This window comes from Pelodiscus sinensis, chromosome 6 (genome assembly GCF_052426305.1).
Source record: "Pelodiscus sinensis isolate ZL-2025 chromosome 6, ASM5242630v1, whole genome shotgun sequence".
Taxonomy (NCBI): domain Eukaryota; kingdom Metazoa; phylum Chordata; order Testudines; family Trionychidae; genus Pelodiscus; species Pelodiscus sinensis.
The window spans coordinates 93,969,773-93,996,788 of NC_143057.1; the positions used below are offsets into that span (position 1 = coordinate 93,969,773).

At 45.3% G+C, this 27,016-nt stretch overlaps 1 protein-coding gene across 2 annotated transcripts in view; it reads right to left on the minus strand.

The window, feature by feature from the left end:
- ZSWIM6 (zinc finger SWIM-type containing 6) overlaps window positions 1–27,016 on the minus strand; it is a 183,996-nt gene that overhangs the window by 59,278 nt on the left and 97,702 nt on the right. For both annotated transcript variants that reach the window (XM_075932863.2, XM_075932864.2), the window contains exons 3-4: window positions 7,806–7,954; window positions 6,927–7,077 (exon numbers count right to left, since the gene is read on the minus strand). In XM_075932863.2, coding sequence (XP_075788978.1) covers window positions 6,927–7,077; window positions 7,806–7,954 — 300 coding nt within the window. The remainder of the gene's footprint in view (window positions 1–6,926; window positions 7,078–7,805; window positions 7,955–27,016) is intronic.

Consider the following 27,016-nt stretch of genomic DNA (forward strand, 5'->3'; position numbering starts at 1 on the left):
GGGGAGTTTTACAATAGACTTGAATGGAAGCAGGCAGGCTCTCTTCCTTTTCTAACTTATTATTCCAATTACCATGCAAGTACCCATTGCAATGCAAGGAGCAGTGGTTAAGTTGTAATGAAAGGCTCATTACTTAAATGACCCAGTCAGGGAATGAAGCTTATTACAGTAAACTTAAAAACATATGCCAGAATAAAAATGAAAAAAAAATGTCTATATGCTTAATGGTTGGTAGGCTACAAAATTAAGCAAGTCTTTATTAAACAGAACCCATACTTAGACCTTACATGTGCTAAAAACTGTCATAACTACAATATTTATTCCATCAAATAATCAAGAGCTTAATTAACATACAATATTAAAAAATCCACTTGACTGTGATTAACACCTCTACAAGCATTTTCTTCATAGATTTAAGGGGAAGTTCTGATTTGTACATACCATTCTCAAAGCAGATCATTCTGAGCAGACAAAAAAGGTAAATATACTGTTTTACCCTTACATATAGCATGCATAGAGGAAAAGAATCTGACATGGTTCCAATTTGAGAATGTACAATTAAATTTGTTACCCCTCAGCATCGATATGAATTCTCCCTTGCCATTATTGCCCAAACAAATAACTGGTCCTCAATATAATCTTGCTCTTCATTCTAGGTATCGCTATTTTTCCTTTGGGCTTCCTAACACCCTGGCTTCCTTTCATACTCATACTTCTCTCTCACGTCTGCATCTCTATTATGAGTTAATTGAGTTTGAGGTAAAACCTTTAGGCTACACCTACACTGCAAAAACTCGTGGAGCGTCTACACTACAAGTGTGTTTTTGTGTAAGAAAAAGCACAGTAGATCATCAGAACACAGGGCTTTTTGTGTAAGAGTTATTCCACACACACACACACACACACACACACACACACACACAACCCCCATCGGAAAAACCACAGGTGCTCTGATGGCCATTCTGTGAATGGCCATCAGAGCTTTCTTGAGCAAGAGCATCCATGGCAGTGTGGACGCTCTCTTGCCCAAAAGCATCTCTCTTGCCCAAAAGCACATGGCAGTGTGGATACGCTCTCTTCCACAAAAAAGTTCATGTGCAAGAAGCCTGCAATGTAGACATAGCTTTAGTGAAAACAAGGCACTTCGTAGTTTCCACGTCAGCAGGTGAAGACTATGAGGAAGCACTGTCCGATCAATTTTAAAGAACATTCTAGGCATCAGTAGAACAGGCCTATTGATTTTGGTGACAATCAGAAAACCGGAAAAGTATGATTTCCCCACATCCATTTGACACTACAGGCAAAAAGGAAAATGGTGACACTGGACAGAACTCAACTAATGGTATTAAAGTATACAAATGAACTGGAGTGAGTGAGTGATCAGAGTGGCTGAGTCAGCAAATAAAACTGTAGGTCAGGACTCAAGGACCTTGATAGATGAGGGAGTGGACAGGTTCAGGACTGAAGTAGAGGAGACCACTTCAGATTGGGAGTTACTATGCCTAATTAGAAGTGAAGATGGTGATTTCTACCGTTACTGTTTGCACACTATGACTGACAAAAAAAGATGATTTTATCTTGTCAAACTGTTATAGTTCATCTACACAATGCCCCACTTGATGCTGTAGACAGACAGATGCTTCTACTTGCAACACGAGATAGGCACTATAAAGGGATGACATGGTCAATGTAGGCAGCAGGATGAGGATTAAGGTTTTTATGGAAAGAAAGTAAATGATGGACTCAATGTATGTGTGACGTAGTGGGGGTACCTGGCTGGTTTCTATGCTGCTGGCTCTGGGGGAACCCCCACTGGCTGCCGTGGGGACCACGACCCAGCAAAACAGGATGAGTCACTATGCAAACCAGTGGCCAGACACCCCCCATGGAGAGGAACAAAGGAAGGTGGAATGCTGCCTTGGCTGGGGGGCAGGGCTGGAAGTTAGTGAGTTGGTTGCTGGCTGTCGGAGGGCATGGAGGAGAGCCTAGGGGAAGGGGCTGGAGTTTAGGGGCCCAGTCTCCCCCATCTCAAGGGGGCCTGAGGCATCCTAGCCCAGTTCCTGTGACCAGATTACATCTGTGCTGCGCTGTGCTGGAGGAGCAATAAACCACCCTCAATTCCACTGGCTGGTGCAGTCTGTTTGTGCCATTTCGGGGTGCAGGAGACGGGGAACCCCCAACGTGCCGTCACACTGGTGTCAGGAGCGGGATGCACTGCACCCCGTGGATGAAGCTCCCAGCGGCGAGCGACAAGGCACAGTAGAAGCAAGAGCCCTGGAGCCAGGCGTGCTGGAGACAGAGCGAAGCGGTTCCTGGGAATCGTGGGGCGCTGCAGCACTAGACTGGTGAGTCTGCACCAAGGGGCCCAGCGGGCAGATGGCCTACGCCCGACTCTTGAAGGCAGAGCTGGTGGGGCTGTGCAGAGAGAGGGGCTTGCCTGTGCGGAAAGCAACCAAGGCCCAGCTGATTACCCAGCTGGAAGAGAATGACCAGCCACAGGGCCAGGATCTTGTCCCCAGGGGAAGCAGCCAGACCCCCCCTGAGAGTGTGGCAGGCTCAGAGAGGGGGAGGAGCGCTGGAACCCAACGGAGAGATGAGACAGCGTCTCCCGGGAGGCCTGCAAGCCGTAGCCCATCTAGGGCAGGGGCCAGCCCAGCGGAGCTGCGGCGGCTGGAGATCCAGCTGCGGATCAGGGAATTGGAAGTAGAGGACCGAGAGAAGGAGCGCCAAGATCGAGAGAGGCAGCGGCAGCATGAGCTGGCCATGGCAGAGCGGAGAACCGGCGGGGCACCGGCTGCGCCAAGTGCGGATGGGCCCCAAGGTCCCAGGGCTGCCAGCCACTTGGAGAGGCTCGTGGTGGCCCAATTGAAGGACATGGGTGACATAGACGGGTTCCTCAGCTCCTTTGAGAGGGCCTGTGGACTGCAACGGGTTCCCCCAGCTGACTGGCTGCAGGAGCTCATCCCCGCACTGAGCCAGGAGGCGGCCGGAGTGCTCAGTCAGCTGGAGGACCTACAGCCAGGGGATTACAACCGAGTCAAGGAGGCCCTGCTGCACAAGTTCGGGCTGACCCCCGAGATGTACAGGAAGAAGTTCCGGGGGGTACAGAAAGGGCCACGGGAGACCTATGTGGACCTGGCCTCCCGCCTGGCGCAATACTGCCGCAAGTGGGTGTCTGGAGTCGGAGCCCAGACCGCAGAGGAGCTGCTCAAGCTGGTCATGATGGAGCAGTTCTATGAAGCGTGTCCACCCAAACTGAGGCTGTGGCTCAAGGACCGGAGACCAGAGAACCCCCAGGAGGCCGGGAGACTGGCGGATGAGTTCACGGAGAGCCGGTCCGGGTGTGAACGGGAGTCCCGGAGAGAAAGGGAACCGCGCAGAGACCGGATCTCGGCTGAGCGATGGAGGGAGTCAACTACGGGGCGAGACCAAGGAACAGGTCGTCTGCGCCCCAGAGAACCAGCCAGGGCCTGGACAGAGACAGCCCAAAGCCTAACTTGCCAGCGCTGTGGGCAAAAAGGCCACAAGAGGGCTCAGTGCACCAGGTCCCAGGACCGGGGACTGTCCAGGGTTAACTGGCTGGGGCGGGAGGAAGGGCAGGCTGCCCCAGAGGCAGGGGCTGGCAGGCAAACCTCAGCTCAGAGAGAGGGGAAGGATGCTCAGTGCACCTCCCCTGGGAGGTCTGATTCTCAGGAGGCGGATTCCTCCGTGTACCGGGTGGGGGCAGGACGGCCCCTGCGGAGCGAGTGCCTCATACCCCTGGAGGTGGATGGTAGGAAGGTGACGGGCTTCTGGGACACGGGGGCGGAGGTGACTCTGGCCCGATCCGACATAGTGGCCCCGGAGCGGATACTACCCCACGCGCAGCTGACCCTGAAGGGCATAGACGGGTCCCCGTTTAAGGTGCCTGTAGCCAGGGTGCATCTGAAATGGGGGGCGAAGGAAGGCCTCAAGGAAGTGGGGGTGCACCCGCACTTGCCCACCGAGGTGCTGATGGGGAATGACCTAGAGGAGTGGCCCCATGAATCCCAGCGGACTCTAGTCACTACCCGGAGCCAGAGCCAGCGGGGGGCTGACAACGTGGGTCCAGGGAAGGACTCCTGGCAGCGTCCTCAGGGTCCCATCCCAGTGGACACGGGGTCCAGCCAGGCTGGGACTCCGGACCTAGGCAGAGGTGGGGGACAGGTCCCGATCCCTGCCTCAGCAGCTGAATTCCAGGCTGAGGTGCAGGCAGACCCCTCCTTGCAGAGGCTGAGGGACCAGGCTGGCCTCCGTGCAGCTCAGCCCCGGGGGAGAGGTGGCCAGGAGAGATTCCTGCGGGAGCGTGGGCTCCTGTTCCGTGAGTGGCTCCCCCCCAGGAAGGCGAGGGCATGGGGTGTCCAGCGGCAGCTGGTCGTCCCCCGAAAGTATCGCCTCAAGCTGCTGTATTTGGCCCACGATGTCCCCATTGGGGGCCACCGGGGGATCCGGAGCACCCGGCTGAAGCTGCTCCAGCACTTCTATTGGCCGGGAATCTTTACAGCCGTGCAGCGGTACTGCCGGTCCTGTGACTCCTGCCAGAGGGGCGGGAAGGCCCAAGACAGGAGGAAAGTGGCTTGGGGGGCTCTACCCCAGATAGACCCTCTGGGCTTGCTGAGAGAGTTATGGGAGGGGAAGTCCTCCCTGGATGGAGCATCGGGGGTGGAAGCCGCCCTGGCTGTCCAGAGAAGGCTCGCTGGGCTCATGGCCCCGGCCCGAGAGACCCTGGCGAGAGATCAAGGCCAGCGGAAGGGTGGGTGTGACCCCCGAGGACAGGCCTGGGCCAGTCGCCCTGGAGCGGGTCGGCGAGTGGACAGAGGGAAGCCAATTCATGTGGGGCCTCGCCACGGCCGGCCCGAGTCAAGGGGAGCACCCATGTCCCCAGGGCGGGTTCCCACGCAGAGGACCCGAACTTCCCTAGGTCACGAGCGGAGTGACCCTGCTCAGTTCGCTCTCGGAGGGGGGAGAACTGTGACGTAGTGGGGGTACCTGGCTGGTTTCTATGCTGCTGGCTCTGGGGGAACCCCCACTGGCTGCCGTGGGGACCACGACCCAGCAAAACAGGATGAGTCACTATGCAAACCAGTGGCCAGACACCCCCCATGGAGAGGAACAAAGGAAGGTGGAATGCTGCCTTGGCTGGGGGGCAGGGCTGGAAGTTAGTGAGTTGGTTGCTGGCTGTCGGAGGGCATGGAGGAGAGCCTAGGGGAAGGGGCTGGAGTTTAGGGGCCCAGTCTCCCCCATCTCAAGGGGGCCTGAGGCATCCTAGCCCAGTTCCTGTGACCAGATTACATCTGTGCTGCGCTGTGCTGGAGGAGCAATAAACCACCCTCAATTCCACTGGCTGGTGCAGTCTGTTTGTGCCATTTCGGGGTGCAGGAGACGGGGAACCCCCAACGTGCCGTCACAGTATGTCTACACCATAGCTGAAGACTAGAAATTTCCTACATTGATGGAAGCATTTTTCCCTTGTGGATGAAGTTAATCTCTCTCTCTGAGAGGCAGTAGCTAAGCTAACAGAAGGCTTAGATGCATCTACACCTGGTATTACATCAGCTTAACTATGGCACTGGGGGCACAACGTTTTTCACAGCCCTGAGCAACATAACTAGGGCAATTTCATTTGTAAGTGTAGACCAGGCCTCAGTTACTCTCTGATCTCACAGTGCAACTGCTCAGGCTCAGCATCAAATGGTCACCGTCGAGAGGAAATTGTTGCATGAAACTGAGGAAGAGAAGAGGAGTGACTTAGGTGATTTATTAAAGTTTAGTTTTAGTGGCAGTACTCTATAAAAGTGGCTCTAATATTTTTATTATGACCTGGAACAAAACAATTGGTGATACATTTGAGAAATGACAACAGCTGGGGGAGGGATAAATAATGGAGAAGGCAGATTACTGATTCAATGTGATCTGGATGTTTTGATAAGTAGGGTTGCCAAGTGTCCGGTTTTGAACTGGACAGTCAGTATTTGAGCTTTCTGTTCGGGAAACAAACTGAGAAAATATAAATGAGAAAATATAAATGTCCAGTATTTTCTAAATAAGATGTAATGTAGATTGTGATGTAATGTCAAGTGTGTCCAGTATTTTTGTTGAAACCATCTGGCAGCCCTATATGATAAACAGGGCACAACCAAACAATATGTGAATTAATTTAGCTAAATCTAAATAGATACATGTAGGATTGAAGAATGTAGGCCAAACTTACAAATGGGGGACTATCGTAGGAATCACAAAAAAGATCTGAAAAACATCAGGGAGTCATGGTGGATAATCAGCTGAACATGAATTCCCAGTGCAATGCTGTGACCAAAAAAGCTAATATGATCCTGTGATGCATAAGCAGGGGAATCTTGAGTAGCACCAGAGAAGATATTTAGCACTGGTATGACTGCTGCTGGAACACAGCATCCAGTTTGGGCGCCCACAGTTCAAGAAAGATGTTGATAAATTGGAGAAGGTTCAAAGAAGAGCCATTAGAATGATTAAAGGATAAGAAAATATGCCTTATTGTGACGGGACTCCAGTAGCTCAATCTATTTAGTTTAAGAAAGAGACGATTAACGTACCACTTTAATAGTTTTCAAGTATCTGCAGAGAAAAGGTATAATAATTCAATGACTGGAAGTTGAAGCTAGAAAACTTCAGACTGGAAATTAGGTGTATTTTTTGGCAGTGAGAGTAATTAACTATCAGAACAATTTATCAAAGATTGTAGTCGATTCTCCACCACTGACAATTTTAAAATCAAGATTAGAGGTTTTTCTAAAAAGTTATACGCTAGGAATGGATTTTGGAGGAGTGCTATAGCCTATATTATACAGGTAAGACTAAGGGATCACAATGACCTTGGAATCTATGAAACCTATATGTAACACCATATAATTTTAATTCTTTGCATTTACCCAATTCATCCCAGAGCTGCCTATACTTGTCAGTCATCGCAGTGCCTTGTTGCCTCCAAAGCGACAGACGTGGGTCAGCCATGAACTGTTCTGTTATCAATGTCAACATGCGAGCTCCATTAGAGTCTCTCATCTTTAACATCTCTCGCACCTAGGAAACAAAATTATCTCTTAAGACAAGCCTTAAAAAATACTAGTGAAATACTAAAGATTGTTTTATTTAAATTTCTCCTCCCTGTGAGACACACACACTATTAAAAAAAAATCTGTCAAAAATTTTTAAGAGAGAACTTTACTGCATGGAGTTTGATCTCCAACATTAAACATTATTTGGATCTTGGTTAATGTTCCAGTGTAATTTCTGTTCTGATCAGGTTTTTCCATAAGAAATTTACACTTACATTAGAATGTATACCCCAAGAATTCTGCATATGTTTTTCTAAAACTTTGGGAGAAAATAGCTGGTGATGATAAACAAATAGATTTAAAGGCACATCTAGTTATGATCCACTACTGGACAGGGATGTAAAATCACGCTTCATTGGTTAACCAGTTAAGAGTTATGTGTAACTGGTTAACCTCTCGAACAGGGGCGGGCAACGGGGGGAGGGAGGGCGGGGAAGATGGCTGGGCTGGTTTGCTCCTGCTCGCAGCGCACTGGGCCCACTGCTGCAGCCAGGCTGGAGTGTTCCCCCTCCCCTCCCAGTAAGAGTGATGCTTACCCATTAACCATCCACACATCTCTACTGCTGGAGAACTCTAAGTAACGTAATGCCTAACTTGGTTTGAAAATGACTGCATTTTCAGTAATTAACTAATCAAATATTTTCTTGATAGAGGAAAACAAAAAGGAAGGAAACCAAAACACAACCCCCCTACCTTTGCAAAAAGCAAATTGAGCTGCTTCCCAGATCCATGGTATCCACCCTGGGAGAGGAAGAGTTTAACTTGTTCCTGGACTTGTTCTTCATCCAAGTGCCAACAGTTTTCATCATCTATGCTAGCACCGGCTGTTGGGTCAGGAGCACCTACAAATAGTGAAAAAAAAATATTGTATTTAAAGCAAAGATTATAGGTTGATGGGGGGAGTGAAGCAAAAGAAGATCAGCAGTTCAGAGGATTTTTTTTGGATTTAGGATCACTCCTGTTTTGGCTACTGTAGCTTTACTCTATTAAAATATTTTCTAGTTTGCTCTGTGTACCTTGATCACTCTGAGGAAAGAGGAGAAAGGGGCTCCAAGCAATTCTATTTAATAATTAACTGCTAACTAAACAAAAACCTGTTTAATTGCAAGAGGTTTTACAATAAAAAGTTTCTGTAATTTGATGTGCAACTCACATAAACCACAAAATACAGCACATAATGCCTGAAACAAAGGCATTCTGGAAAGTTTAAAGTGTAGCTCTATTTTAAGGGTTCCATGTTCATGATCTAAGTACAATTTATATGAAACAATTTTAATTACATTTTTTTTTCCTTGTCAGTACTGCCAAAGCAGTGTGAGGTTCTAAAGCCATGCTGGTTTTTTGTTTCCCCTTCTTGTGTACCAGTGTCTATAAGAAAAGATCCTGCATGCCAAATTATGTTTTCCTTTAGTACCTCTTCAACCACATTGTTTTCAAATAGTATCTTCCAGGATACCTGTACAACATCCAGTACTTCCAATAATCTTGCACAGAAAATTCTGATGATGGCCATGGAATAAATCAACTCAGTTCTTACCTGTATGTAATAGCGCTGCAAGGCGAACAGGAGTAAAACAAAATGCAAAAACACAAATGCAGCAGAAGAACTCATGGGTAAGGAAGCATGTACAGGGAACGGATCTCTTGGTTAATAAGTATTTTACATAGTCTAGATCTTTATCGCACAGTTAATTGAAGTGTACATAACCAGAGTTTATTCCTTTAAGTTAGCTTATTTTGAGCAGCCACACTGTGAAACAGCACTCAAGCTGCACAAAGCAATTAGATCACCACAGAGAGTGACTCTATAAGCAGCTGACAAGTTATGCTAATGTAAGTTTGAGCTTACATCCCTGACAGGTCAGACAACTTGCACTGAAAGCACACCACACTCAAGAGAGGGGGTGTGTGGATAGAACTCAAGTTAACTTGAATGTTGCTCCTATCTCCAATGCAGACAAGTCCAGAGTAAAAATGAACTTATACACTGTCTAAATTAAAGATTTAAAGGTGGGATGTTTGATCAAGTTAACCCGCTGAGGAGCTAATACCTTCCAGAAAATTAACCACAACAAAGCAACTGTACTTCAGAATATGCTGAACTGCTTGAATTAAAAGCTTTCCCTTGGCCAGTTCAGCACATTTGAAGGACAACTGCTTTGACTCTCTCAGAGTCCTAGAAGCTGTTTGCAATTCTGCTATGTAACTTAATAAAAAAATCTTGTCTTAAATCTTAGTCTTCCTAGGGCCCAATGGTATAGCCACTCTACAGTTAAAAACTTGAGACTGGTCTGGGTCCATTTCAGACTATGTCTACACTGGAAAGGATGGGCAACAAGAGTGCTGTTGACATGCAAAAGTTGCCAAAATGGAAAATTCGTCAAACTTGTTTTTCTGCCACCCACTGTTGACATATTATGGTCACATAGTTAGCTCCCTTGTCGACATAAAGAGCAAAGCAATGTGGGTAAGTATTCCACAGTGCCTGGTGTCACCTTCAATTTCTAAGTCCCGTGGGACTGCACAACACAGCACTAGGCATTTCTGGAATATGAAAAACATCCCATCAGCCATCTCTTTGCTTCCCAGCCCTCCCCGGGCTTCCAGCTTACTTTCACGCCACTTGAATAACAGTCTTTGCTGTGAACTGCAGCCTCTTCAGTGAGAAATCTCCCATGTGGTGTTCAATGTGCTTAGTATATTACACATTGCAGCAGAGCTATTTAACAATTAATAACAGAGGATGAAGACTTGGATGTGGACAACGAGCGCAACAGGGACAGCAGCAAAGGGGCATTGCACTGGACTGTCACAGATCAGTTGTGCATAGTAGAGCATGGCTTTTGGGCTAGAGAAGCCAGCACTGAATGTTAGGATTGTATTATCATGCAGGTACGGGATGAAGACCAGTGGCTACAGAACTTTTGTATGTGTAAAGCAAGCTTCCTGGAGCTGTGTGCTAAGCTGGCCCCTGAAATGTGGTTCAAGGACACCTGAATGACACATTGCCTCAGAGTATATCAGTTGTAAAGGGTACTTCAGGCGCTTGTGGATCACCACAGACATACATGTGGGGTGGTATGGAAAGGTGCATAATGCATGCATCTTCAGGAACAGGGGCCTGTATAGAAAGCTGCAGGCTGGGACTTTCTTTCCAGACCAGAAAATTATAGTGGGGGATGTGGAAATTCTCATAGTAATCCTAGGTGACACAGCTTACCCCTTACAGCCCTGGCTCATGAAGCCTTACATGGGGCACCTGGACTGCAGTAAGGAGTGGTTCAACAACAGGCTAAGTCTGTGTAGCATGGCTGTTGAATATGCCTTTGGCAAAGTGAAAGGGAAATGGAGGTGTCACCATGGCAGGATGGATTTTTTGGAGGATCATTATCATCAAGGTGGTGGTCGCATGCTGTTGCTACATAATTTCTGAGAGTCAGAGTGAAGTGTGGAACAATGAGACACAGCGTCAAGATGCACAGTTTCAGTGTCTAGATACTCGCACTATCAGAGGAACTCAGAGGGTGGCCATCAATATCAAGTAGGCTGTAAGGAATCACTGACAATGAGAGGTGCCAACATTTCTGTGTGTTGGGATTGTTTCTCTGCCTCATCCTGAGCCAGGCCTTCCCATGAAACCAAGAGATATTACAGGCTTCCACATGGGCCAGAGCAATTGGTGTGAGTTGTTTAACAAAATAAACTCATGGAAACTTGCATCATATTTGTCTTTATTGATATCTTTAAATCAGGATGCTCAGTGTGAGGGATGGTAAGGCTTATTGGAAAACCTTACAATTGTGTTAACATCCAGCTGTCAAAAGTCACAGCTGCTTTCACGGGGAATGGAGTGTGCTGGGGAAAAAACATTACCTGATTTGAAAATGTAGCGAGGGAGCATTTAGGGAGAGTTTCTGGATAAAGAATTTTGCGTGTGAGGCCATGGTGCTGATGTGTGGGCACAGAGGAACAGTTATTATTAAAACAGTTCTGCATGTACTGAGGCCTTTGGTTCGGTTTGCTCTGCATTCTGATAAGACACTTCAGCATGTCATTTTGATCTTCCATGAGCTTTAGTGGCTTCTGTTCTCACTTGCATCTCCACAGCTCTTCTTTGCTCCCTTTTCTCAGTTTGAAGTGTTGAAGGATGCAACAAATCCTTCACCAGATCCTTCCTTGTCCTCCAATTTTTTTTCTTTAGTGAACGTGCCTGACTTTTCAGGGTCTGGTCTGGAAAAGTAACCATTAACAATAGAATGACTGTACTTTTTATGATAAAGATTGTAACATTTCACTAACATACACGTCTCTGAACAAAACTGACCACATTTCTTGTTACCCTAGAAGCAAACACAGATCTCTTCAGTCACTCTGATCATGGTGAGTGTTAAAAGTAGAAGGAAAGGGGGGGGTTGGGCATGGGGCCCCAAGAAAGCACAGTCCATTCTTTTGCAGCAGGCATCCATGGAAATAATTTGTAATAATCCTGCACTTGTCCATAAGCTGCCATTACTATGGCTGACATAGCCCTGCTGAAGATTAACAGGCAAACCCAGAGACTCAGCTTCCTGATGTGAGCGAGGGACACCTTGCTCCATATTCAACCAAACTCTGTGCTGTGTTGGTACCAGCAGCACAATATGAGGACTGGTTTGGGAGAGTGTCATACCATGGTGGTGGGAAAATGGCAGCCCTGCCATGGAATCTCTGAGAGAAAAATTAATAAGTACCTCAGGCAAAGCTTCGACACTGTCTCCTAGCAAGATTCTATTGATAGGTCTGTGTACATTGATGCTCTGTTTGGACATAACACAGCCCAGCAGGGCACCCAGTCACCCTGCGCTGCCTCCTCCCCCACCCCCAACTGCAAGAGCAACTACCTGCATTGCGACTCTCTCCATCCCCACCCTGCTGCAATACACAGAAACTTAGCAGCCCGTATAGCCATTGCCACCCGCCATAGCAACTTACCTTCCTTTCCCCTTGCTTCATCTCTTCCCTTCCCTCATGTTCCACGTACAGTCGCTAAAAGTCCTCACAAACATCAGGACTTGAGAACAATTCCTCACTGTCTGGCACACAGGCTGTCACCAGAGTGAGCCTCACCTCGTCCACTTCCATCTCTTCATCAATAGCTTGTCTCCAGGACATCTCCTGTTTCTGACTCTGCTAGGATAAGAATCCACATTCTCCTTGGCTGTGGACTTGGGGTCCCCACACAGGATTGTGTCCAGTTCTTTATAAAAAGTGTCCTATTGCGGGTGCAGCACCAGACCAGTGGTTTGCTGCCTCAGCCTTCTGATACATCTGCCAGAGATCATTTAACTTCGCTATGCATTGTACGGTGTCTCGCTCATGCCCCTTCTCACTCTGGGCACAGGAAACATGACTGTACATGTCCCAATTCTTACAGGTCACTCGCAGTTGTGATTGCACCGATTCTTCACCCCATATACTGAGCAGATCCAAAAGCTCCAATGTGCTCCAAGCAGGAGAACATTTTGACTGATTGCCACCCAGTTTCCCTGAGAAAGCACCATGAGGACCACTACACAATGAGCCAGACACCAGGACATGGATTTAAAAGTGTCCAAGGATTGCAGGTGGGAAGGGTGCATCTAGTTATGTGGCTGCAGAGCAACAGTTCAAGGCACTGGCCATAGAGGCTAACCAGGCATTGTGGGAAATATACTGGAGTTCAATGAAATCGACAAAAGTACTACACGGCTGTCAACAAAGGAAGGGGAAGAGATAAAAGTCCTTTGCAAAGCTGGAAGTTGTGTGTCACCAAAACTGGGCATTTGTTGTAACCTCTGTCACATCGCAATGTGAACAGTCTCAGAGTTTTGTTGCCAAAAACGGTCTTTTAGTGTAGGCAAAGTCTCAGGCTTTCAGAGCATGGGCTAAAGAGCTGTTTAACTGTGGTGTAGATGTTCAGGGATCTAGGATACTGTGAGGGGAGGAGGGAAGTCTCAGCGCCACAACTAAACACTGACTTATGCTGATATGTACACGCCTGAGTCAGCTGAAACAGGCCAGTCATGGGTTTTTAACTGCAGCACAAATATACCCAAGTATACTTCTGTAATCAACACCATAAAACATGGTCACTACCTGGAAACAAAGATATTGAATAAAAATATTTGAATTGATAAGTACTGAGAAGTTTAAAAAGAGGACAGAAAGTTCTCCAGAGTTTTTTAAATTAAAAATCACTACTTTAATTCTTTGGATTTAATTATTTTTCAACATACTAGCTATACTATGCAAAAAAAGCTTTCAGATAACTGAAAATCTGGTTGAATCTCCTGAAGCAAGTTCCTTCTCTGACTAGTGAAGACAAAACTGGAAAATTCTGAGGAAGAGAAAGGGGTCTCTTACTCAACTGCTAGTAGGTCAGAAAGCCAAAAATCTTATATAGCTTGGAGTTCCTAATGCCTGAAACCCTATGAATAAGACTCTTGTGTGGATTGTATCCTTACATAATTTTTTAAATTGAGAGAAAAAAACCCGTGTCCTTGAATATGTTCATACAACTCCTACTGACTTCCGGGGAACTGTATAGTATGTGTGAAGAATAAAAACTAAGGAATGAACAACTTCACTCATGGGGTATGTCTACACTGCCACCCTAGTTCGAACTAGGGTGGTAATGTAGGCAACCGGAGTTGCAAATGAAGCCTGGGATTTGAATTTCCCGGGCTTCATTTGTGTAAAGCCGGGCGCCGCCATTTTTAAATGTCCGCTAGTGCGGACTCCGTGCTGCGCGGCTACACGCGGCACGGACTAGGTAGCTCGGACTAGGCTTCCTAGTCCGAACTACTGTTACTCCTCGTTTCTCGTTTCACGAGGAGTAACGGTAGTTCGGACTAGGAAGCCTAGTCCGAACTACCTAGTCCGTGCCGCGTGTAGCCGCGCAGCACGGAGTCCGCACTAGCGGACATTTAAAAATGGCGGCGCCCGGCTTTACACAAATGAAGCCCGGGAAATTCAAATCCCGGGCTTCATTTGCAACTCTGGTTGCCTACATTACCACTCTAGTTCGAACTAGGGTGGTAGTGTAGACATACCCTAAGTTTCTCTTTACTCTGTTAATTTTAAGGAGGTTTCAATCCAGTGCACTACATGAAACAAATGTTAAGTCTTCAGCTGCAGAAAATCAGATAAAAAGGGAAATCAAGCCACAGGAGAACAGGCAGTGCAGCTGTTGCACTCACAGAAGTTTGCTGTATCACCTTGCAAAATAGCTTAAATATTTCATTGCTCCAAAACACACAGACAGACAACTACTTTTTGTATTGGTCATGCTTTAAAATAAATTGGTTCAGATAAATTGTTATTGAAATTAATCTTTGTGGGGTTCATTTTAGCTATATTAAAAAAAGTGTAATAAAATTTCCCAGCTAAACTTCCCTATTTGGGAAATACCTAATTCCTTCTGGAAAGGTTAACATTTTATCACAAGCTCATAAGTCAGTTTGTTCTATAACGCTGAATTTCAACAAGGCTATTGCATATTTTCTTGTAATTACATTCTGTCACTAGAACTTTATCAGATCAGCCCAGAACTGCAACAACAACATTGCCAGAGCTCTTCAACAGAGGAGCAATGAACAGGGCAATATTGACAGGCAGTTCTCCCAGTGAAGGAGGAGAGACTAGGGCTGTGTCCAGACTCCATGCCTCCGTCGACGGAGGCATGTAGATTAGCCAGCTCGGAAGAGGGAAATGAAGCCGCGATTAAAATAATCGCGGCTTCATTTAAATTTAAATGGCTGCCCCGATCTGCCGATCAGCTGTTTGTCGGCAGATCGGGAGAGTCTGGACGCGATGCCCCGACAAAGAAGCCTTTCTTCATCGACACAGGTAAGCCTCGTGAAACCAGGTTTACCTGTGTCGATGAAGAAAGGCTTCTTTGTCGGGGCATCGCGTCCAGACTCTCCCGATCTGCCGACAAACAGCTGATCGGCAGATCGGGGCAGCCATTTAAATTTAAATGAAGCCGCGATTATTTTAATCGCGGCTTCATTTCCCTCTTCCGAGCTGGCTAATCTACATGCCTCCGTCGACGGAGGCATGGAGTCTGGACACAGCCTAGGTGACCCTTGGGGTGAGTTTGCTGTCTGTTTGTACATTGTTTTGTGCTTGCTTGATTGAAGTTTATAGTGTGATTTATTTAGCAGACTATGTGCTTGGTCTAAGCTGACAGCTTTCTAAAGAGGGTCTTGCCTACCATCCATTGAGCCCTGATCTCTTTAGGACCCCTTGACAAGGGGGCACAGCTAACTCAGAACAGCAATTTTAAAAACGAGCTCCTAAGTGACCAGAAAAGCTAGCAAAAGGGAACAGCCACCAGGGAAGTTTTTGGAGGGAGATTAGAGAGGAAGTACAAGAGATAAATACACCTAATAAACATTTTCTAAACTTAAAAGAGTAAAAATAACAAAGCACAAGTCCAGCAGCTGAGTGAGGGTTATCCAGTTTATTGCAGACAATGCACCATGTACAATTACCTGCCTTTCGGACATATGGCGCATGTGTGTGAGGAGCTCATGGCCCCCAAACCATGCTCATGAGAACAGTGTGGTTGAACTGCAGGAGCTAAGGGAGACACAGATGAGACTTTCCAGGACACAACAATTCATTTCCCAACCCTAATCTGGCACCTATGTGCTGTAGAGGAAAATAAAAGTCTTGGGGAAGGACTACATCAAGCTGGAGCAGACAAACAATTTCACAGTTGGGACCCTCCTCCCAGATGATGTCATGGTATCCCCTCACACGGAGGATTCCCCTCAGAGAGGTGACCCCAGCTTATTAGGAAGAGACAAACAATAGTTATGGGGGATAAGGATTGATTATTACAGATATTGAGAATTCAGTATGTGATGACCAAGAATACCACCTAGTGAACTGTCCGTAGGTAGAAAGGGTACAGCTCTCTCAAGGCATCTAAACAGACACATGTAGTGCTGGGAAGGAGTCAATGGTTTTGGTACATGCAGGTATCATTACATAAAGAAAGGTAAGGGAAAAGGCCTGGAGGCCAAATTTAGACTGCTAGGGCAAGAGATTCAAGTCCAGAATCTTCCTGGTACGATCCCCTGAAATGCTTCCTGTCCCATATGCAGCAACAGTTAGACAGGAAGAAAAGCAAGGTCTCTGTGCATGGATGAGATTGTGTTAGGAGGCGGGATTTCCATTTATTAACAGCTGGTAACGTTTTGGGAAATAAGACTATACAGGAAGGATGAGCTCCACCTAAACCAAAGTGGAATAAGACTCCTGGCATGTAAAATTAAGAAGTTTGTAGAGAAGCTTTTAAACTAAGGGTTAGGGCAGAGGCTGAGCAAAATAACAGCCCACAGGCTGGATCTGACCAACCAGCTAATTAGCAGAGCATAAAGGCAGATTGTTCAGCTCTCCCTCCTCTCACTCTCTCCTGCAGCCAAGCTGCCCCCAGAACTCTCCTACCTGAGCAAGGCGGGAAGGTGGGAGTGCTGAAGTCAGGATGTCTCCTCTGCCCCTGTACCCAATCTTTGCAGAGTAGGGATGGGGGAGAAGGACACAATCTGAAACATGGCAAGTGACTGAAATGGGGAGCCTGTTTTAAGAAGCAGTGCACTGTTTCTAAGATTTCTCCAGCAGCCAGCTTGCTCTCTCACACTCACTCACACACACACTCTTCCCACCCCACCATTCCCCATCTCTGCAGAGCAGGGGAGGAGGAACAGCAGAACAGGACAGCTTTCTCTATCTTAAAGAGACACAGTGCATCATGTCTCTCAGAAACTTACCCAGCACACACACTGTGGGTATGTATACACTACAGCGCTAATTCGAACTAACGGATCCAGACTAAAAAACTAGTTCGAATTAGCGTTTTGCTAATTTGAACTAGCATGTCCACATTAAGTGGACCCTGAACCGGGCTTAAGGATGGCCGGAAGCAGTGCTGGCAGGGCATCAGATGAGGCCTTAGAGCAGGCATGTCCAAAGTCCGGCCCGCGGGCCAATTGTGGCCCGTGTTCCGATTTAATACGGCCCCCGCTTCCTCCCCCTCTCCTGGCTCCCCGGCGCGCTTTTGAACTGGCATGCCCAGTGCGCCGCTTCCGGCTGCGCCGCTGCCGCCGCCCATGGCCTCCGCGGTCCTAGAGCCTGCCCTGTAGGGCATGTCCGCAGCCCCGCTCCCCCGCTCGGCTGCAGGTTCGCCCTGCCCCCGGGCCGCCGTGAGGCCAGCGTTCCCTGCGCTCTCCGCCCGCCTCCGACCCTGCGGGCCCTCCGCCGTGGGGCTGAGAGTGCGGGGACGGCCCTCACGCATGTTCACTTCTTCAAATCTGGCCCTCTTTGAAAAAAGTTTGGACACCCCTGCCTTAGAGCGTGGAGCTGCTGCCTCAGGCTAGCCAAGGGCTGTGCTTAAAGGGACCCGACCCCCACCCCGGACAGACAGTTCTCAGGGGTGCCCTGCTTGCAAAGCAGTCCTGGCTTGGAGGGCCCTGAGTGCCCACAGTGGGCACATCACAGCACTCAGCCATCAGACCGGCTGCACTTGCCGCAGGCTGCCATCTGGAGAGAGGGGGAAATTGAGGGGCTGCAGGAGAGCTTCCACTCCCAGAAGCCCGCAGAGCCAGCCCAGTCCTCCCCATCGGGGGCTCGTACCCCATTCCTCCCTCACCTCCTTCCACTTACCCCTCCATAGCCCCCCTTCCTGATGTACAAAATAAAGAAAACGTGTGGTCAAAAATAGAATCTTTCTTTATTGAACAAAACTCGGGGAGACTGGGAAAAGGAGGTGGGAGAGGGGAAGAGAGAGGCTGGGAGAGGGGAGGGCAACTACAATGATCAGAGGTTTGGAAGAGGTCCCATATGAAGAGAGGCTAAAGAGACTGGGACTTTTCAGTTTAGAAAAGAGGAGACTGAGGGGGAATAGGATAAAGGTCTATAAAAGCATGAGTGGGGTGGAGAAGGTGCATCAAGAAAAGTTCTTCATTAGTTCCCATAATAGAAGGACTAGAGGACACCAAAGGAAAGGAATGGGTAGCAGGCTTCAAACTAGTAACAAAAAGTTGTTCTTCACAAAGCAAAGAGTCAACCTGTGGAACTCCTTGCTGCAGGAGGCTGTGAAGGATAGAACTAGAACAGAGTTTAAAGAGAAGTGAGATCAAGTCATGGAGGTTGGGTCCATGGAGTGTTATTAGCCGGGGGTAGGAGTGGTGTCCCTGCCCGAAGTTTGTGGAAGGCTGGAGAGGGATGGCACGAGACAAATGGCTTGGTCACTGTCTTTGGTCCATCCCCTCCAGGGTCCCTAGGGTTGACCGCTGTTGGCAGACAGGCTACTGGGCTAGATGGACCTTTGGTCTGACCCAGGACGGCCATTGTAAGCTCAGGGCTCAGGGTCGGGGGACTCAGTGGACCACCTTGATTTTCATGCAAACCTGCTCCTGGATGGCCAGGCTGGCAGCTCTCCTGCCCTAGACGGCCTCTTTCCTGTGCCTAGTGCGGAGGTCGTGGACGAGGTCCACAATGTCTGCACTAGACCAGGCGGGAGCCTGCCTCTTGTGGTCCCGGGCAAGCTCCTGGGAGCCGCCAGCCTGGTCCTGGGAAGAGGGGTAGGGCTGGGGGGCATTGGGTGGCTGGCTCGAGCCGTGCCAGGTGCAGGGTCTGCTAGCTGGGTGTTGGCAGGCTTGCACCTGGCACGGGCATCGTAGCCAGCCCATGCCCCTTTAAGGGGTCCGGGGCCGGGAGGGGGGCAGTAGAGTTTCCCTGGTGTTGGCCAGAGTGGCCACCAGGGAAAGCTGGGGAGGGCTAGCTTCCCACTAGATCGAATTAAGGGGCTACACACCCCTTAATTCGAACTAGTAAGTTCGAACTAGGCTTAGTCCTCGTAGAATGAGGTTTACCTAGTTCGAACTAAGCTCTCGGCTAGTTCGAATTAAGTTCAAACTAGCGGAGCGCTAGTGTAGCGCCTATCAAAGTTAATTCGAACTAACGTCCATTAGTTCGAATTAACTTTGTAGTGTAGACATACCCTGTTACACACCTAGTCTGTGCTATAAACACTCTTCCAGTCTGAGCCCCCCCCCCCCACACACACACAGTCTGTCACTAACACAGACAGTCTCTGTCTAGTCTCCAGACTCACCCCTTCTGCCTGAGGCCCCACCCCTTCTAGCAGCCCAAAGCCAGCCCCTGATGACTTACACAAATGTTACTATCTCCCCTCCTTTCCACAGAAAAAATTATTGCCCACCCTCGATTAGGGCAATGTTAAGGAGGAGCACATGGTCCCAACAGAGACATCCCTTAGGGGAGATTTAATAAATGGGTATTCTATATTCTCAAACAGGAGAAGACAGACATTGATAAAGTACATATAGGAACTCAAGAAAAACAGTTAAAACAAAAGAGTTCCATTCAGTTACATTACAGCAAGACAATTAAATATGGACAGATTTTAAAGTGCTTGTATACAAACCCTAGAAATTCAAATATTAAGATGGGTTTAACTTGAGTGCCTGGTATTAAATTAAGATATTGATATAATAATAGACATCACAGAAATTGGTGGAATGATGATAATCAATGGGACACGGTAATACCAGGTACAAGATATATAGGAATCACAGAGTAGGTAATGCTAGTGGAGGATTGGCACTATATGTAGAAGAAAACAGAATCAAATGCCGTAAAAGCTTTAAATGACAAACTCTACAACGCAATCTCTATGCACAGAAATTCCATGCTTGAATAGTAAGTGTATAGCAGTAGAAATATACTACCAATTACCTGACCAGAATGGTGACAGTGATTGTGAAATACTAAGGGACATTAGATAGGCTACAAAAACCCAGTCACAGTGGGGTGGGTACTTCAACTAGGGATGTGAATGGTTAACCGGTAAGCATCACCCTTACTGGTTAAGTGGTGGAGGCCGAAGCAGTCCCCATATGTGGCGGGTCCAGCTTGGCTAAAGCAGCATGACACGGACAGAGGGTGCTCCGGCATGGCTGCTCCAGTCTAGCCAGAATGGAGTAGCCCCAGCGCCTGCCTCAGTTTAAAAGTGGATAACCAATTAAATGTTACGTTTAACTGGTTAGCTGATTAAACAGGATTTTTTTACATCTCGAATTTCAACTAGGCTGGGAACATTTCACCTCAGAGTGGGATGCAGAGAAAACTTCTAGACGCCATTAATGACTGCTTCTTGGAGCAGATAGTCCTGGAACCCAGATGAAGCAAAAGATATGATGCAAGAGGTGAATACAGCTGAACCACTCAGTAATAACAACCATAATGCAATTGAGTTTAATATCCCTGTAGGAAGAAAATATCAAAATAACCCACCACAGTACCATTTAACTTAAAAAAATGTGATCTACACAGAAATGATGTGGCCAGTTAAACAGAAATAAGAAAGGAACAGACAACACTGAAATGCTACAAGCTGTGTGGAAACTTTTAAAAAATGCCCTAATAAAGGTTTAAATTACAGGCATACCTCCACATTAAAAAAAATAGTAAGCAGACTAAAAAATGCCTTTATGACTAAACAGAATAAAAGAGGCATTTACAGACAAAAATATCTTTTAAAAATTGGAAATACTACTGAAAAAATAGAAAGGAACACTGGACAGTTAAGTGTACAAATACAATTAGGAACCCCCCAAAAGTATATGCAAGACAATTAGCAAAAGAAACCCCCCTCCCCAAACATCAGAAACAGGAGTCAGAGGATGAAGCAGGTACTAAATGTGCACTCAGCGAAGACGAGACCATTATGGAAAAGCCAAATGAATTATTTCCCTCAAACGTCAATGCAGAGGGTGTAAGAGAAAATTACATATTTCAGATCCTTTTAGGTATATTCGCATATACACGCATACATTTGACATATGAATAAGGATATGCATTTTAAATTTGTGCTTCTATGACCTGCCAGCAAAATGTTTATATAATTAAAAATATTGTGTATGGCCAGTATCTATATTTCAAATATTTATTATAATATCCATGAACCAAATTATTTCAGAAAGACTTTTTTTTTTTTTAAAGGTAGCTTTTCACTAACTCATTTTCAGCTGTGAACTGAAGATTCATTTTCATTTTTAACTTTAATTTCTAAACACTACGAAAATATGTTTTTCATGTTGACATTGTTTAAAACATCTCAGGCAACTTGGTTAGAGCTTCTGAATTAAGTTTAACCTTTGAATAGAATGCAAGTGTAGAAATTTCACTCCAAAAGAACAATATTTGAAAGTGAGAGTGAAATAAGAAATTTAAGACTTACTCTTTCAAATCTGAATTTACAAAGGTTGTGACTTTCTAGACTCTGGCACAGGAAAAAAAGGAAGCCTGTCTAATGAAGACCCAACTTTCTTGTAAACTACATGGCTTGTTTTTAAAGCTATAACCGCACACCGTATTAAAATCTTCACTGAGGTGTTCACAATGATCCCCAACTTAATTTCCTGAGTCACTTTGCATTTATTGACACTGAGTTTCATCAACCATTGTGTCTCCCATTCACATAGCTTGGTTAAACTTCTCTGGAGTTGCTTGAAATCTTCTCTGGTTTGACTACCTTAAATAATTTTGTGTCTTTTGCAATTTTTGCCACCACATTGTTTATCCCATTTCTTCCAGATCATTAACAAACATTAAAACACCATTTCCACTATGAAACTTCAAGTCACCTTGCAGTTAGTATTCTGCTTCCCTATGATATGTCTTTTAGCCAGATTCTTTTAGCCTGTCTTTTAGCCAGATTCTTATCCAAGATTATAATAAGTAATACTGGGGTGAGCGATAAATTATGTGTAGAGGTTACTGCACTATTACTAATTAGTCTTTTGGTTAACAGGTTATCTTTATCCATCTTTTTTGTACATTGAAAGAATTTTATCAGATTGGTTTCTGCAAAGAAAAGTTATGTCTGCCCAATCTGCTTAGACCCTACCTATAATCATTTTCTGTGTGTGTTTTTTTAAGTCTATTGTTACAGTTTCAACCAGGCAGTACCGTCACAAAAACAAAAACAAAAACAAAAACAAAAAAAAACACACCTGCTTACTAGTATGGATTACTGAGAGAGTCTTTAAAAAACCCCACCTCAGGTACAGCATAGAATGTCCTCCAATACTCTGGCGTTGTCAAGTTTCTTAATGACATTGCATGTCTTCTCCTAGCCATGTCATTGTTAAGATCCTTCAGTACTCTTGGGTATTTATCATCTAGACCTAGAAAAACTTGTGCTGCATGATTTAGTAAAGGACAGAAAGTGAAATATAACATATGCCCATTTGGAAGTTATAGATAAGCCATATATATTTCTGCAAATAGCACCAACAGGGACAGCATGTTAATTGTGCTTATTCAAGAGAAAGGGAATGTCTTTTTTTTTTTTAAAGCAAAACATTTGTTTTCTCACATGCCCTTCAAAGAAATGAGCAAATATTGGCAAGAATACAAGATCTTGTACCTCAGTTCCACATTTTAGGCCATATTTATACTATACAGGTGTGATTTGTGACCCATACAGCTAGTTGTGGCAGCAAAATCTCAAAGTGTAGATACAGTCATGTTCACAAAACTTTTGCTGATCTAGCTTATTTCCCTTGGGGGAGAAAGAGTAGCCACACTAGAACTAGTAGCGCTGCTCTCGTGTGGTGCATCGACCCCAAAAGTACTTCACTTGTATACCTATACTAGGGGAAAAAAGCCTAACAGACTTGGTCTCATTGTATAAGGATATTATCTCAAACAGCATAATGAGCTCACAAACCACATTTATAGGCTTAGAGCAGGCTACTCAACTCACAGCCTCTGGGCCGCATGCAGCCCATGGCCCATTTGTTTGCAGCCCATTGTGCAGTCTGGGTTGATATATGTTTTAGTGGTCAAATTCCTGGACTATTGTGAAGCCAAAACAAAAAATTACTCAATATAATGGTCTTCTGTTGATATGCGTTTTAGTAGTTACATTCCTGGACTTCATTGCTCTTTAAAAGTGCTGTCATGGGGTGGAAATTGGGTAAATATTGCATTTTATTAATATCAGCAAAATTGACTTAAATAGGGCCTGCGTGTTGTGTAGTCTTACTTTAATTTTTGTATTCATGCCCATCAGTGTGAAAGAAGCTATTTGCATATATATGTAACCGCACTTAAGTTAGCGGCCCTTGCCATGTGCTGTGAGCAGGGGTGGCCCGTGTATACAGGCAGACTCCGCAGTCGCCTAGGGAGCCGCATTAAACGGCGCTCAATGATGACGCACTGCCATTGAGGGCTTTGGATGTGGAGGCGCCGATCGCGCATTCTGCCTAGGGCTCCAGTTGCCAGCAGCTCATCTTGGAGGCGGGGGTGCTGATCGCGCATTTCACCTGGGGCACCAGTTGCCGGCAGCTCGTTTCGGGCTGCTCCTGGATGGGAGTATGTATTACTGTGGCTCCCAGAGCTTCCAAAGTTGAGCAGCCCTGGATTAGAGCAATCCTGACCAAAAAGAAGCCACTTACTGAACCATCAGCACTAACCTAAATGTTTCTTGAAAGCCTTACAACCTGGTATTGACTCCAGTCAGTGTTCCAAACCCCATTTGTTAGTATGTTATGTGCTCTCCCTTGTACCCAAACCCCAATGGACAAGTCTGTTATAGCTCTCTGCGGCTCAAGTTGTAGGGACTTGAGCCTTAAAAGACTCCTAATTCAATCCCCAGTGTCAACCACTAAGCAAATAGGAAACACTTAAGATTATGAGACCCAACAAGAGAAAAGCCAGTAACCGTATGCTTGGCATTAACTGTGCTCTCTAGAGATCCACATAACCAGTCCATGCCCAAGTTTTGCTCCTTCTTTCCCCTTCAGAATTTCAAAATTCAATCTCTTCCCCGGGCAACTCCTCCCTCACCTTGACTACTGATGCCCCTTTATCTCTGACATATATGCTACCCCCTACAGATCCATTTAAAGTGTGGTTGCCAAAATTATCTTCCTGGATCAACTGTAATGACCATGTCAACCCAACTTCTTCTAATCTCTCTACTCACTCCCGTCACTATCACATAAAATTCTAACTTCTTGTCCTCATCTCTAAAGCCACCTCACAACTCTGCCCTTCTCTACTTATTCATCTTTAGACCTTAACACACTGCACTCCTGGCACCTCCCTCTCTACCAAGAAGACCAGCCATGAATATCTCACTAGTCACTTTTCCCATAATCACTTCCATCAGTTTCTTGTATGACAACCCTTATGCATGCAACAGGATTCCCAAATAAACTTATAAAGCAACTACCTTTGTTTCTTTCAACTTACTCTTCAAGTCCCAATTCTATAGATATGCCTGTAGAAATTGCCAACTGATCATTGCTAAAATGGATTACCAATATGTATTTCATTATTAGGTTATAAATAAAGCTAATCTCTGAATGGACAAGGTGCTCTGGTGCTAGAGAGGTACATACAGGTTAAACCTATCTAGTCTTGGCACCCTTGGGACCTCACTAGTGCCAAACCAGAGAATTTACTGAACCATAGGAGGTCAATATTGTCTAGAAGCATTATCAATACTTTCATTGCTTACTGAGCTCTTAGAAGACTGTCAGGGTTAAATTAGAGCTAAACAACAGCACAGAACACTGAGAACCAGGACTGGTGGCTGTAGACAAAGTTTATGGGATCATGGGAAACTTGGCCACGATCCATTGTAAGTGGACATCTGGATAACTAAAATTATGCCAGCCCACAGAGGTTACCAGACCAGAGTGTGCTGGACTAGACAGGTTTAACCTGTACTACCAACCAGATTCTCAGAGAGGAATTGAAGCTTTCTAGCTGTGCACCTTCAGGTCTTCGTAATCCCATTGTTACCCTTATTCTCCCTGTATTATTAAACCCACTTGTTGCACCTTGCTCAAAATAAGGTCTTTGAGATAAAAAGGTCTGTCTTTAAATTTGTCTACTGCCTAGTTCAACAATGCACTGCTCTGAATGGGGCCTTGTGGCTCTACCATGATACAAATTGCAGTTAACTAAAAATGTGCATGTAACTAATGAAATGGATTTATTTTTTTGTATCTTCCAGAAATCTAAACAAATAGGTAACCCAGACACTGCTAATACCATGCACAGTTAAATTTTAAAATAAAAATTACATTATGATGGTGGACATATAGCATACGGAAAATTTTTCCCTTGGAACTGGGGGTGTGTGGAGAAGGAAAGTCTGGTTTTTTCAGCTGCAGTTAAATTATGCCATGGACTAATGTTAAGGTTATTTTTATTTAAAAGATTTTTTTTTTTTTTTTTTTTTTTTTTTACTAGTCATCTATATGATTGGCTGTTTTGCTATCATTACCCCAACTGGAGGAAGTTTGCCTCACTTGTACTCATAATAATAAATAATAATAATAATAATAAAACCTATTTCCAATTTTAGCTTTATGAAGTTGCTTCTCTGGTCTAAGCAAAATAGGGATGCAAAAAATAAATAAAAAGACTGCGTAACCAAACAATTCTATTAAACGTCGATATAATTTTGATAAAAAGTATATTAAAATATCAATAAAAAGTCATTGGGATTGATTAGTTGGCTATATTTTATACATGTAAAAAGAAAAGCTATCATCATTATATTTGAACACATAAATGATTAATAGCAACATACATTCATGCCCTAAAACTTCAATCACCCCTCTATCACTACGCAAAAGCCCAAGAAAATTATAAGGTCTTACATCCTGCCCTGAAATTCAGATGGATGGTGTCATACCAACAAACTAATTCTGAAATGGAGAACCTCTTACCCAGATTGTTCAAATTGTTCTGCTCAAAACAATTCGAATCTAAAGACAGTTTGCAGGAATATTCCAGCAGATCTCCACCTTTGTGATGGTACAATCTATAAAATAGCCAGGAACCAAATCTCATTCAGCTTTATGGATCAGCATCAGTATCTTGAAATGCAATCAATAGCTAATAGGGCACTAGTACAGACTTCAGAAGATTGGTATGTTATCTGCAGTTGCTTAAAACAAGATTACTTGAGTGTGAATGGCAACCTCATGCACAGTTCACCACGGCAATCCAGTTTTGAGTGAATCAAGGAGAATGTAACAAGGCCCACATCACAGAAATACTCATAATAATCTTACTCATGAACTAAAGACTGCTTTTGGCTACTAATGATCCTATAACCTCAAAGTGCAGATATCAATGACAAAAGTGAGCACCCTTTAACCTTTTTTCAGGGTAGGTTGACAACCACATCTATTCCTGCTACTTCCTCTATCTTACCAGAATTATCTTAGTCTTACCTGGGTTTAAGCCAGGCAGTTGGAGAACAGACATACCAATTGGGTTCAAGAAGGAAGAACGAACAATTTTTCACTTATATACTCATAGCACCAAGACCAGATCCCTTCACTAATTTCTCCAGTAGCCAACATTATAAAGAGAAGGAGGCTCTTCTCCTTATAAAAAAATAAATTAACCAAATCCTGCATGAAACAAAATTTAGAGCAGATGAACAACTAACAACTCACCCTCTTAGAAAGACAGGCACAAAAATACTGCAGAGACATTCCATCTTTCCTACCCAGAATTCAAACAAACCTTTATGGTTCATTATTATGCAATCAGAGGCATTTAAGAGGGAGCTCTCCAGCTAAAAAAGGAACAAGCACTAATTCTTGGGGCAAGTGAGAGAGTCTGTGTGTCTGGACTTTCTTTTGACTGGCTTAAAAAGTTTACATTTTGATCCATTGGGGATTGTGTGTTGTGAGAGTGGGGGCCAGAGATCTGCTCGCTGCTACCTGAGTAGACATTAGTAATGCTCTAGCCTTCTGTACTTTAAACCATCACCCTTGTTACCACCCTTCCTGGTTACTTCTGGCAACAGGCAGCAC